The 14620-nt window shown below is 36.6% G+C and overlaps 1 protein-coding gene across 2 annotated transcripts in view; it reads left to right on the forward strand.

The window, feature by feature from the left end:
- The window catches only part of MICU1 (mitochondrial calcium uptake 1), a 168009-nt gene that overhangs the window by 74423 nt on the left and 78966 nt on the right, over window positions 1-14620 (forward strand). For both annotated transcript variants that reach the window (XM_075216581.1, XM_075216582.1), the window contains exon 6: window positions 11379-11493. In XM_075216581.1, the coding sequence (XP_075072682.1) occupies window positions 11379-11493 (115 nt within the window). The remainder of the gene's footprint in view (window positions 1-11378; window positions 11494-14620) is intronic.

Consider the following 14620-nt stretch of genomic DNA (forward strand, 5'->3'; position numbering starts at 1 on the left):
AAACTAAACTCTTCGTTTTGGTGAAAATGAAGTTTAATGTGTGTAGGTACATCGTGGTGTTTATGAGAAAAGGTAAATAAAATGAAAAGGAAATAAAACAACCTTGATCCATTTCCCCGAACTGGGGAGGGAAGGGGCAGACTAATGTAGGGGCAATACACAGTAAGGGTGTTTCGACAAGGCATAATCTTTGTTTTAAAAAGTACATGCATGCATGCCACTAGCTAGCACAAAACATCTGTATGCAGCTAAGATAGACTATAAAATGCATTGTACAGTATTCATTGAAAGCATCTTTATGTATTTAATGTAAAAAAGAGTTATAGAAAAACCAGTATTCCTATAAATGATTATACTGCTAAGAGTTCTTCTTTCCTTTTATGTTACAATTTTCTTTTTAATTTAAGTCCTTATATTGTACATACACGTACGTGTGTGTATACTGCGGTCTGTTGTATGTGTCTGTATATGGCAAGTAATGTTTATAGCCAGAGCGTACTTCCACCAAGATTCAAATTGAAACACATCATGACATGTGCTTAGATTTGGTGAGGATTGAAACTACGCAAAAGTTCCATCCTTTTTTTAAATTTAAAAAATAAAACAAAAGCAACTTACGTGCAAGTTGCGTTCAGACTTGAATCAGGCCCTCTGTGCGTTACAAGTTTATTCGACAACATAAGCAGGGATTTAAAAATGAAGCAAGTGCTAATTGTATTCAATGTGACAGGACTAATGAAAGTAGTGTTGCTAGATGAATAGACGGAAATCATTTCTGGCAAAACATTTTTTTCCCATCAGGCTCGGTGTTGAGAAAATGCGTGCGGTGGCAGATTTATGACCCAATAGCATTTAATTTAGTTGCACTGTCCATGCTCCAGAGATTATTATGCTAACAGTAATTCATGTATATTATTACTGCACATTTCGTCTAGTGCTTGGCTGCTATGAATTGTACAATCAAACAGTTAATGTTAATAAACAGTAATAAACATTCCTTTTTAAAGCAATAACATAAAGTGAAAATTAACAGTTGAATCAAATTTTAAAAATCATGTACTTGTAGGCAGCATTCTAATCGCTCAGATGCAGAAGCCTTAGAATTTATCATTCAAATGTTCTTCCCACAACAGACTAAAATTGCTCAGTAATTAAGTAAATGTCATAAGAAACATTGGAGGACGTTATGAAAAGTGATGCACAGAAAAAAATTTGTAGCCCATAGCAACCAAATAAATTGTTGGCCGGCACTTTCTGGTACAGTTTAGGAAATTTACTAGAAGATCTGATTGGTTGCATTGGGTTTTCTCTTTGCACCAGTTCTAATAAATACAGTGCTTGTAATGTATGCTGCAGTATTATATAGAGTAAGCAAAGTACATTTGCACTTAGGGCTCAAGTAAAAAATACATTTCAATATGCTGGATATAAATGCATGGTATTTTACAAAGCCCTTTTGTAGTTTGTGGTGCTTTTCTTGTATTCCCATATGAGGTATAGGCAATAAATCACTGCTGCTTAAACAGGGACTGGCAGGGCTGTTGTGGGCAGAAGGACATTTGCCCCCATGGCCGGTCCCTCCTGATTTTAAAACATGGTTGAGAGTTTCTTCAGTCACTTGTGAGCTTCACATACATATTTCCTCATGGGAATATTGGGACATTTATATTCTAATAGATGGTTCCTCAATATATAAGCTCAAGTTCCTGGAGGCACACTGCCTTTTATCTTCAACGCAGTCATGGCCAACTCTGGAGGTTGGATAATGTAGTGTCTGCTCCTTCTTGTATAGTCTGAATATGTTTCCAGTGTGGGTTATTCTGTGCATGCCTCCTGTGAAATACAATGCAGAGCTGGTCTAATGGTGGTGGATAATGACATACATTGCTTCCAGGATCAGAATGTAAACTCCCCTTTCCAGTCCAGGTTCTATAAGGAGAAGTAATAGAAGATCACTGATTACACAGGGGGAGATAAAGACATACTTACCGACTCTCTCGAAATGTTCAGGAGACTATGGGATTCCAGGCAGGTCTCTAGGACTAACGGGAGAGCAGGCCATTCTCCTGTATCCTGCAGGAGTGGGGGGCTTTGATTATGCAAGCGTGCAACGAAATGGCGTAATTGACAGCGCCCCATCCCCCTCTGTGCCTGCAATTATTGTTCCCTCTGGGTTCCCAATTCCTTCCAGTGTGGAAATTCTAATGTCTGTGAGTATGACTATAGGTGATGTTGGTGACTTATTTCTATTAATCATTTAACATATTGTAGTGACTGGTTTTCATAGGGTGCACAAAGTCTGGAAAACTCCTGACTCGAGTAAATGTGTTGTTTCCCAATTTCTCTTGAAAATTTAATATTTCTAAAGATTATTTGGATTAATGTTTTTAACTTTGTCTGTATGCAAATGTTACCCCAGTAGCTTCTTTATGCCCAGGTTGTGATGACTGAGTTGATGTGTCTATGGGCGTTGGTTAAAATGTTTAACAGTCACCAACACTTGCTGGTGTTTAGCAGTAAACGGCTCAAAACCTGTGTTAGAGCCGCACGTCCTAGTGGGTTTGTTGAAATCACCTAGGCAGATTGTTGCCACCAAAACACAGTTTATTTCAAAGATTTCAATACAGCCATGGGGCTACGCAGTCATCAGACAGATGCAATTCTTTGCAGGTACAGCATGTACAAGTGATGGAAGCGCAGTTCTTAGTCACCAATCAACAAACACTCTTCAGTACTCCCAAACACAGGTTATATCCCCATCAATAACCCCACGGTGGAGGGACTAGTGGTGGGTGGATTAGGGACTTTAGCCAGATGGTGACTGGAGGAAAAATTATAAGATTTAACCTTGAGTGTCCTCTGGATTGCTGAGCATGTTTGCTTGACATGAAAAGTTTGATAGTATTATATCTGCATATGCTAATTGTTCAAACCAGACCCCTCTCTCTCATCCCTGATTAAACACTCCACCTGGTGACATTTAAGAATAACTTGTCTAATTTATAGAAAAATTTGCATAAATACACATGGCCTACAACAGGCCTGTCCAACCTGCGGCCCTCCAGGTGTTGTGAAACTACAAGCCCCAGCATGCTTTGCCAGTAGACAACCTGTTGATAGCTGGAAGGGCATGCTGGGACTTGTAGTTTCACAACATCTGGAGGGCCGCAGGTTGGACAGGCCTGGCCTACAAGAACAGGGAGACGATTACTGTTTAGAGTACACAGAAAGGACTGATGTGTCACAAGTGTCATTATGCTAAAGTCGCACAAGTTCAAAAATTGTACCGTTTGGTTTCCCAACCCGATTTTGCTCCGAGATGGTGTAATCAGTGGTTGAGTAGCGGTATGGAATATTTAAGTAAATTGAATGTGATAGTTTTACAATGAAGGCAGTAGACGTGGTAGTATGGCATACCACTGTGCACCAGACCAATGTTTGTAATGAAAGATGAGGCTTGATTTTGGACTTTTCAGACTCCTGCCGTTTCGAAATAGAGCTACAGAGATTTATATAATAATGCTCTAATGCATTATCTGTGGAATGAGACACTATTGAATTGGTTGCTTTTCTCTTTAAATCCTTATTCAGTGTGGTGTGACCATGCATAGCAACGTACGGGATAAGACTATAAACGTCTTGGTTACTAGCAATACCTTACATACTATATCTACAAATGTCAAGAGCAGATCTGATTATTGAGACCCAGGACTGGAAATGGAAGTCATTTTTGACAAAATGAATAAACAGAATCTTAAGCAGTGACTGAATCCCATTTCTGTGCATGATATTATGTTTTGTAAGTCATATGACTTAAACTAAAACTTAAAAATCCTCTTCAGACGATATCTATCCTATAAATCAGATTTTATTTTGTTTTGTTTTTTGTTTATTTATACTACTGTTTTTAAATTTAACACACTAGTGGCTCTTTTTCAGAGCTCATTTTATCAAATTCTTACTTTTCATAGTGACTGCTTAAGATAAATGTTTTCAAGCTTACTGAATGATGCAACTTTGCCTGATGTGGTTTAATATAATGGATCCAGATTGTTTGCATGGGTTGAAACTGGATTGATTTAATTAAATATTTGCTTCTGTTTGCATCTAAACAAAGCATTGGATGCTGTTTATATGTTTAAAACTGTTCATTGCTTACCAAGTCATTTCATAGTAAACTATGCTTCAGTCAGTCTAAACGTTGTCACCTTTTCAAAGTTCAACTGAAATTGAGAAATTGCAATGTTTTATCTTTTTGACAATATGTATTTGAATCAGTAATGTAGTTTTAGTAAACTCTGCAGAATGAATCGATACTTCATGAGAGGTTTCAAGTGGAAATGTAAGATAATTTTAGTCGTTTTTATGTGAGCTTGCAGAAAAGGGGTTTCTAATGAAGATATACAGGTATGGGATCTTTTATTGGGAAACCCAGTATCCAGCACATTAATACAATCAAAAAGGAAAAAAAAGAGAATAATTACTGCTATTAGGTGAGAAAATCATACATTCAGAAATGATTGCCACAAGTCTTTACCCCCCGTCACTATGAGGAGCACTGCTAAAATGTAGTGATTTGGGAAAGAACAGGGGTGTTTTTCAATGCAATTTTAGACATGGTGTTCCAGATGATAAAGCGCTCATATTGGAAACCTTAAGGCCCCAGCATACTGGATTTTATATCCCATACTTGTACATATACTGTCACTGTTCTTTCTACTTTTTAACTAGTTGATTGAAGATGTTTAAAGTTACATTTGAAATAATGCTATTGCTTTGGTGACACAGGATTGTTCTTTATTATTTGTTTAAATCTGTTTCATAATTAGAGCTTTTGGGCCTTGCTGCAGAATATACCATGTCACCTAAGTTACTGTATAGTGCCAGAGAGCAGTACATGTTTATACAAGACATCAGAATGCATCAGTATTCAAATCATAGTGTCTGATACAGTATCTCAGTATTGGTTGCTAAATGACTAGATTGTGTACCGTGGCTCAAGTTAAGAGGCCAATGCAGTGCAATTATGGTATGCAGTAGGGCCTCCTAGAGGGATCTTAGCCATTTTATAATTAGTCTCTATAGGTGTCATAGAGAGCACATTCATGTGTATATGTGTGTGTGTGTGTGTGTGTGTATATATATATATATATCTCATACATGCATACATAATAAAAAGTTCTGTGATAAGCGCTCCAAAATATTGAATCCACAAATTTTATGGCAGCTACACCAGCTCAATCACCCCAGTCAGAAAGGGAAAAATCTGCGGGCAAAGAAACAAATAGAGCCAGAGAGCACTAATAGAGTAATAGTGCCAAGTACCATATAATTTAAGATTCTCAAATATAATCTGTGTAAAATTGATAAATTAAACAGGGCTTATCTGTATAAAATCTTCGCTTATCCCTATTCAGTCTCCTTGAGTGATATCACTTAAACTCAAATTCCAATGTGGAAAGGGGAAGAGAATAAACCTGAGAAGAAACCATAACGAGCCACAACAAGTGGAACTATTCCACATGTGTGGAATAGTCTAAAAAATGTTTATTACACAAATTGTTAAAAACCCTAACAATAAAATGAAGGTGATATCGCTTATGCTGAAGACCGTCTCCCTGTGGAACACAATTTTGGGTCCGGACTGGATGTGATGTCATGGAAAGTTCGACAAGTAGACAGCCGTTTGGCTTTCCTTTTCCCCTTCAGTCAAGTGAGCTCTCATCAGATATATAGATACACACACACACAATCACACTGTTTACAAGTGCTTGGTTTACTATGGCGTTGCATACATCCAAAATTTTCTTTAGAAATGTAACCATCAATTAGAATAGAAATTGCCTAACCAAGAACAGAATTTGCATCATATAAACATAAATTTACCTTTTCAGATTTCAAAGCCGTTCGTTTTGTAAATGATCATTCATTCATTCATACTAGATGATGGGGATGAATGTTATTAAGTGATTAAATATATAGCTTGATGAAATGTTTAAATAAAATGTAAAACATAATGACAAAGAACTCTTTTTTTTTTTTTCTGTCAAGTGTCTTTTATTGATTTTCCAATATTTTTTAAATACATGGGAAAAAACAAAACTGTTAATTGAACAAAAGACTGATTATCTAATGTAGAGGCTTAAAACACAAACACCATAAAACACTTTTGTCTTCATTACAACACAAAATCAACAATTCATTCCTTCCATTCACCCATGGGATCCATATCTTCAGTGGTTTGATATTTAATCAAAGCAGAATTGTACTCTTGTCTATTTCTATATCACTGCACACCCTACATCCCTACTGCTCTGGAAAAGGTCAGAAGATGCAGGAATGAAAGTGGATATTACAATGTTTTTCTGTGGCAAAAGGGCTTTTCTTTAAGGCTTTGGTGGTGGCAGACAAAGATTATATGACTTGCAGGTGGTAGGGGAACATAGCCTTCATAGATTACATTTAAAGCAATTCAACCACAATCTCCAAACATCACTGTGTCTGTTAAATGCAATAAATTATCTATTCGTGCAGTTTTGCTACTAGATTATAACGGCAGAAAGATTCAGTTCTACAGCCAAGTGTTTCAGAATCTGCTTTGCCCATGAGACTTGTTTCAGCGGTGACCTCTTCTATAAAAGAAGTTTATATGATGGTTTGTGGAATGTAAGGTGCAGATCAGCTGCCCATCATTGCATCTTTTAGAAGTATCACTGCACTGTGGAAGAATAATGATAGCTAAAAGAGAAAATAGAAGTAGCATATAGTACTTACTAAAGAAATGTAATTTGCTCTTAGGGCAAAGCAGAATATATAGATGTATAGATGCAGATATGTTTCATACTTGGCAGAACTTCAGACATTTCTGCTATTCTTAAAGCAGTTTAATACTGGTCACATGTTGTAATATCAGTATCTGTATGAGCAATCTGACCATGCATATGAAGGGCTAAATTGTACAGATCTTATCCGTTTGCAGAGATCCAGCTAGTTGGACTGCATGCAGTGTTTTCTGTACTTATGTGCTAGTTGGAGTGTTCTACCTTCACTCTGGAAGTGATTTAGTGCTTATAAACGCTGTACATATCTAGCCGAAAAAGCGTTAGAGGGGTACCTATGTGTTATTATTCCACTCCTGTAAGTATGGAAAACTGCAGGCGGGGTTTTGCAGGTAGGAGGTGTTTTAACAACATCACTCTCTAATTTCAGAATCATAACTGTGTTTGAATGTTGTTAAGAAGCTAAAAGAAGGTCATAAACAATGAATGTCATACAAGCCCTGCAAGCGAAATAGGAAATTCCTATCGATACATAAAAGGATACTTTATGCAGTTCCATGTCACCTGGAATGGCATTAACTCTTCTGCTGCCATCTCAGACGTCAGCATCTCTAAAAATAGAATAGATATAGAGATATATATAATAGAGAGTGGTCCATAGACTTTATATAAATACTACTGTAGAATTTCAGTCCCAGATCCCCTTGTATCTGTTGCGCTTTTTACCTGGTCTCACTGAGGCTGGAGAGGTGGGGGACTCTCCCAGTTCCTACCCTGGAAGCTGCAGTGAGACTTTCCCATTTTATCAGTGAGGTCAGTCAGGGCAGAAAGTCAGAATGAATGAGCTACACTTTGATTAGCTGCCAAACTAGACCCACCACATGAGATGGCAACGCCCTGCATTGTGGCGTTGCGTCCACTTCTGTCCCCCATGGAGATTTTTAAATATATGGACATGAAATATATATTTTAATCGCAAAGATGTTCTTTTTTTTTTGATAGTAACATTTTTGTATTGCATATTATGTTAATTTTATTGCTACCAATAAACATTGTCCAATACGATTATTGTGGTTCCAACGCACAAAGATATTTAATTGCAAAATATAGCAGGAGCATAAAAGATACAACACTAAACAGTAAAGTATAAAACCGAATACATTTTTGCTAGTGCTTCACCTGGGCCCAGGTCCATGAAGTTTGCTGTCAGAAAGACAGAGAACAATGGCCCAGGGAAGCTTGCTTATATGCAGTTTCAGTTAACAAAAAAAACACTGAAGATATCACTATGTACACAGATAACACTCAGAGAGGTCTTCATTGGTCCAAGGTTCAGGTCAGTCCAGTATAATACAAATCATAGGTCAGTTCAAAGGATTCGTCTGATAAGGTGTGGCCAGCTCAATCCAACAGCTGAGCACATGTTGTGTCTAAGGGAAGTGACCAAATCCAGTTTTTACCAACCTATTTGCATTCCAAACACTATAATTTTGATATATATATATTAATATATATATATTAATCAAAACATGATATATTTCCTATATCCTGAGGCTTAGATACCTTTTTAATATACTTTTATCTATGTATAAATGTCTAATAATCAATAAAAATTGAGCACCCCAGCTCTAAGGATAAAAGGAGGAAATCCACAGTGAGAAAGTAGAAGAGTATGAATCTAGGATGGTTCAGAATGTTGTATGAAGCGATAGAAAAAATAATTTTAAAATAGACCCTCTTAGAATAAGGGGTGTATAGAAAGAATCCCTGATTTTGTGAATTTTTGGCTCTGTTGCAGGAATAATTCTATTGTGGTATCTTTGAACAATGTCAAAGTGTTGGCCTGCTTTTAAATTTGTAGGAAAGCTGAGGATCAAAGGCTTTCGTGTAATTGAAATAGCATTAACCTGCTCTTTTGTTACAGAAGCTTTTCCTGGCTTACAATAAATAGCCTGAGAAATAATGAAGCTGATTGGTCCGAATCGCTTGCGTTTCTAGTCATTGTTCAGAGCATTCAAATGCGTGTGATTCCAAGCTGTCCAGTGATCTTCCTAGCTCTCATGAGTTTCACTAACAGATTTTATCATGAAGATGTACGCCAGCTTCACAACGTACTCCTTTTAATGGGAATGCACAGCCAAACTGTAGTAGCAGTATCAAAAATAATTTATGTTTATGAAGCTGCATGGAAATATTCCTGTGCTTATCTAAACTAGATATTATAGTGATACATTAATTTATTTTAGGCACATCATACGTTTTGTAGATCTGGATAAAACAGAAGTACTGAAATGCTTGGTGAAAAAAGCTCTGTATTAAAGATATTGGTTCATAAAAATCAAACAAATGTAGTAAGCCATTATCTGCCAGTATCTCCTCTACTGGTGGGACATAACAAGTTTTATAGGGTTCATTTGCTAATTAGCACTCCATGTTTTCACTCACCGAGCACAATTATTTTACGCCCCAAGAAGCAGATCTTCTGTGTGGGCACAGTCTTTTGCACAATTAATGCGCCTTGTTTGCTACACTTTCAAATTGCACACAATGCGAAGGTAGCAAGTCCGGCCAGAGTACAGTCGACTTCTCCCTTAGGTCCTCCCCTTATTAATTAGAACTTTCCTCTAAATGTACTGCTCATTAGCTGTTACCTTATTCTGAAAAAGAAAGGATATTGGGGATGCTTGTTACTTTTTTCTCTCAAAGAATTAAACTCCGATAATCCGCTTCTTCATTAGATACATCATAATGTGTATGTTGTCCACAATGTGACTAAAATGTTGACTGGTGAAGGCAGATTCCATCTCTAATTAGTTCTGTAATACCTCACATCTTCCCTAATGTCGGGAAGCAGACAGAGCTGGGCTCTTTTAATGCCCTGCTATGATTCACACCTACACTTTTCAGCTAGAACATAGCTCTCACATTGTTCATTAGTGGATAATGGGCAGTTTGAGCCAAGTCCTCTTTTAACCACATCACTGATAGAAACAGTAGCCGCTTTCTTTTGTCTGCTTATCTCCCACAAGTAAATGACCTCGTCTGTGCACAGTGTATACACCGATCACAACAGACACTTTTATTTACAGCATTGCAGGACAAATGATTAAAAAAAACGTAGCAAGTGATTAAAACATTTCAGAGAAAGAAGAAACACGTTATTTGTTTGTGTTGAACTTTTATGTTTGGGAGTTTTAGAATCTTTGTTTATGTCAACAACATGAACTGTTTGTGCACATTTCTACAATATTTGAAAAAATTTACCTTTTGTGTATTGGCAAAGTTACCATGTCATCTACACACAGTGGAGCTGGTATTTTAAAATTGGTTTAGCCCATAATGACATAAATGATCATGACAGGTATTATGCTCTAAATTGTAACATCTTAGCACTCTCTTAGTCTCGATCTCTGTCACTTTTATACTTTTCTCTACTTATATTAACGTTCTCTGGTACCCCATCCCATGAGCACCGTAAGGGATTATTTAAGTGCTGTATTTGCTTGGACGGATAGTGTTCAGCCTGCAGTAGGAGTGTAGACACCGCTTCATAAGGGTTACTATGAAATATTTGAAACCTCTATCTTGGAGGTAATACATTGTCATTTTGGATGTCATTGCTAAACTAGTCATACGATTTACTGGACAGATGTATGTGTATTTCCCTTCATTAATCGTGCGTATTTTGTTTGGCATCCTTACAGCAATAATTTGATATCAATTCAATGCGTTAACACAAAATATAGTTTCATGTGCTGAAGTCATGAGAGGCATATTCAGGCTGTTCTCGTATACACGTACATGTATAGGCTTAGGGATTCCCAAGCAGCACAACAATAACATCAGTCAGTTTTGCAGGAGCTGACAGTCCCCAGTGAAACAAGCCATCTGGCCAGCACAGAGACTGTAGGATGTCCATCCACCTGGATTTATACACCTTTGCTGATTATGTATCATTATTCTGTGTTCCTGTTTAACCAATTGTCTTTCCTTTACCTTGTATATGATTGGATCTTCGCTAGACAGAGGTAACCAATGGGCACAGTCTACGGACTAGACCTTAATGTGGTGGTGTTCTTGTTTTGTGTTCTACTACTGAATATCTCAGTGCTTGTGATATGCGCACATCCTGCTCTGGCAAATGCATGACTTTTCATTTTATGTTTGCAAGATATTTTTTTATTCTCTTCTCTTTTTTTTTTTTTTTTTTTTTGTATATGAAGTGTGGTGGTATACAGATACATGTGTACACTTATATTTTTTGTCAGTTCCCTAATTAGTCTGTATCAGAGTTTTAGAGACTCAAGTCCTCTTTTAGTTTTAAAAGCTTTCAAAATAGTTTTTCTTTATTTTATGCCCTTAATATAACATAGTTGGATGAAATTCTCTTGTTTCCCATTGTTGAAAAAAATACAATAGACTGAATATGACCAATGTAGCTTACACATGTCCTTAAATACAGTATAAGTGCATGATCTATTTGAAGGTTTTGAAAACTAAAAGATGTAGTATCCGGTAGTGTGACATGAGTCTAGCATTCTACAGGATCTTTGTTAAATTCTAATGGCTGTTTTTTCTGTTCATTTCATAATTTAATAGAAAATTTCTCAAGAACGAGAGAAGTTTGCCGATGAGGACAGTATTTTCTTCACGTTGGGTGAATGTGGACTAATCTCCTTCTCCGATTATATATTCCTTACCACAGTTCTTTCAAGTGAGTATGCCTAAAGTTCAAAAGTATACTAAAATATTAATGCCTTGGCACACAAATAATAATTTACACACACAAGGTCTTGTGGGTTGAGGACTGGCAAGTTGAGTTTCTATAGCTGTTTTAGTGCAGTCAGTGCTCCATACACTAATCCTGCTGAGTAGAAAATAGGAATTACCGCAGCCAGTGTTTGAACGTTTCAAAGAGGGGCGAGTAGAATGACCTTGCTTAGTATTCATTTTGAGTGCTACAGAGTTGTATATATTAGTAATATTTCAGATCTAAAAATAATTTCTTAGTTCTAAGTAAAGGTTTTGTTTCATTTTGTGTGTTGCTACAATAACTACATTTTTGAATAGAAATCCAGGATGTATTCATGTCTGTTACAGTGGTCCCTTCCGCAAAATAGGCGCACAGACAATGAAGTCTAACCTGCAGCCATGTTGGACTTATTGGTATAACACAGTGGGTTCGTAACTTTTTTCAGCCAGATGCAAAATTATATGTGGGAATCAAATTTATGACCCATTGTTCAGTTTTTTGTTTATGCTTTTAAAGCAGAAAATGTTTCCTTTTAATAGCTTTACTGTTTTGTTCCTTTTTCTTGAATGTGTTTAATATGTAAAAAAGTGGCTACAAAACAGCAATAGGGAATTGGAGACATTAAAACATAATTGCTTGATAATATAATATAGTTGGTAGTACTTTTATAGGCCTACTAAAAGATTAATATCGCAACCAATTTTTTGTGTCCCAAAGCATAGGTAATTGGCGCAAGATGTGCCTGTAGCCGTGATACATGGAGACAGCGAAAGGGCAGATGTACAGAATAATTATGTATATCTTATAAATGGAATGGTGTATTAGAAAAATAAAATTCTAAGCTATACATAGCAATGGAAGATCTGCTAATAGAAGACATATCGGAACACTGCTGATTTTGAGGCGCAAATATCTGGCTTCTACAGTGCTCATGCTTTTGTTTGACATAACTCCAGCGTTTTGTCTACGTGCCTGTGTTGTATTGCTGGAAAAAACAATGTGCTCATTTTAACATAGGATAAAGTTTTTTTTTGTTTTTTTTTTAGCAGCGATTATACCCATCTTAGTTGTTGGTTAATTTAACCAACGTGCTTTTTATACATAGCATTTTCTAATACACCCACAATTATAAGATCTAAATAAATGTTCTGTAAATATGCCCATTGGATGTGTCCAAGTATCATGACCACATTGCATAAGTGAGTTTAGGCCTTGCATCAATTACCTGTACCGTATTAGCTGACCTTGAAGAAACATTGAATCCGTAGAAAGCAATTTCATAAATTTCTTCCCATTCAAAAAAATGTCCCTGTTTGAATTCTTGCTTGTTGTTTTACTATAATATGGAAACACTAAATACTTGCCAATCTAAATCATCATATATTGCTTTGCTTTGTTGTTTGCTTTTTAGATATTTTTTTTTTTTATCACGTTTACAAATTCACAAAACATGGTACGCTTGTTTATTTTTTTAAAAAAAATATTTGTACAATAATTTGCAGCTTTACAGAAATGTCATACAGCCTGTATAAAATAATTGGTACATGACTTTCAAGGTACATGAAAGAATGGTCCATAGATTTAGCAAACCGAATTCTTGTGATGGCTATAATGATGTGAGGGGATCAAGACGAGCGAGTGCTACCTCAGCGAGCCTAGTGGGTGTGATATTCCTCAAGAGTTAACTGTGTAGGAGTTAACATGGCACAAGTATTAAATATTTAATTCAGATATACTGGGTTAAGAAGTAGATCACACGGCATATTCCATAAAATATGTGTCAACAATTGGCTGAATCCTGACATCTAAACATACAGAGATCTGGCAGGAAAGTAGTACAGTATATCTTCTGCTATGATCTACGTATTTTGTACTGTATATATTTTCTTTAAATCCTTTTCACAAGGCACATCCTAGTTTATCATTGTACAATTGCATACAGGTCTATTCACATTTTAAGTTTTGGTTTGTTCTGCTAAATACACCAAAACTGTAAATTAGTGTTTTGATACTTACAAGTAGATTGCATGGCTGCTTACAAGTGTGAGAACTGTAGCATGCTGCACTCAAGACATAGCTAAAGAGAACATGAGTACATGTTATACTATGGTATGTGATGCCTATTCTCACAAGCCCAAATGCAAGCTTCCCCCCACACTGTATATATATCGTTGGCATTCCAGTCAGTTGTAAAGTCCATAAGTCATGCTGTTTGTAATGTAATATATGTAACCAAGTTGTCGTCACTAGCAGATTGCCAGACTATTTTCTTTGGCTTGCACAAAGTTTCAGGTCACAGGAATACAGCAATATTGAAGATGTTTTCAAGCAGGTCTTGAAGCAAGATGTTTATTTGCTCTTACACTGGTACCAGTGTGATCAGGTCAGATGAAAATTAGAAGAGCAAGTTTCAAATACAATAAATAAGTAAATGAAGACAGAGCAGTATGGGCTAATTTTTAAAAGTGTCAATCTACATATACTAGCCATATTTTGCATAAGCAGAAATGTTTGTTGACATTTGTTTAGCAAGGGTGACATTCATTCGCTATTTGTGTAATATAAAAATAAAATAACATACCTCTATTGAACTCCAATGTTGTGGGGTTTGATTGCAAATAGCAAAAACTCACATGAACAAATAGCTACTTAGACCTATAATATAGGCTTGAACAATGAGTCAAATTCTATCAGCTGGAGAGGTGAAGCCGGGTTCATACAATCAAAAGTAAGTAGCTAGTGTTCCCGATTGCCATCATCATGTATTTGCACCTGCCCTCCAGCAGCAGCAAGAGATATGGCTAGTGACGGGTGTATATGCGTTACTGAGCTGGTCTCCTTCAGTTCACAAGCATGCATACATGTCCTTACTGTACTCTGCCTACGTTAGACCGCTCCTTCCCCTCCCCCCCCCCCCACCCATAAGGAAGCACAAGTACCAAATCTTCATAAGGATGTAGGCATACAACGTTTTGTTGGCATGCACAGAACAGATTTGCGTATGCTACCTATGCAACCTGATGTATACCCAACTCAGCAAGGGGCACTATATCTCCTGTATAGAGTTATATGAATAAACTCCACCGCT

The sequence above is a fragment of the Mixophyes fleayi genome, chromosome 6, assembly GCF_038048845.1.
Source record: "Mixophyes fleayi isolate aMixFle1 chromosome 6, aMixFle1.hap1, whole genome shotgun sequence".
In the NCBI taxonomy this organism is placed as follows: domain Eukaryota; kingdom Metazoa; phylum Chordata; class Amphibia; order Anura; family Limnodynastidae; genus Mixophyes; species Mixophyes fleayi.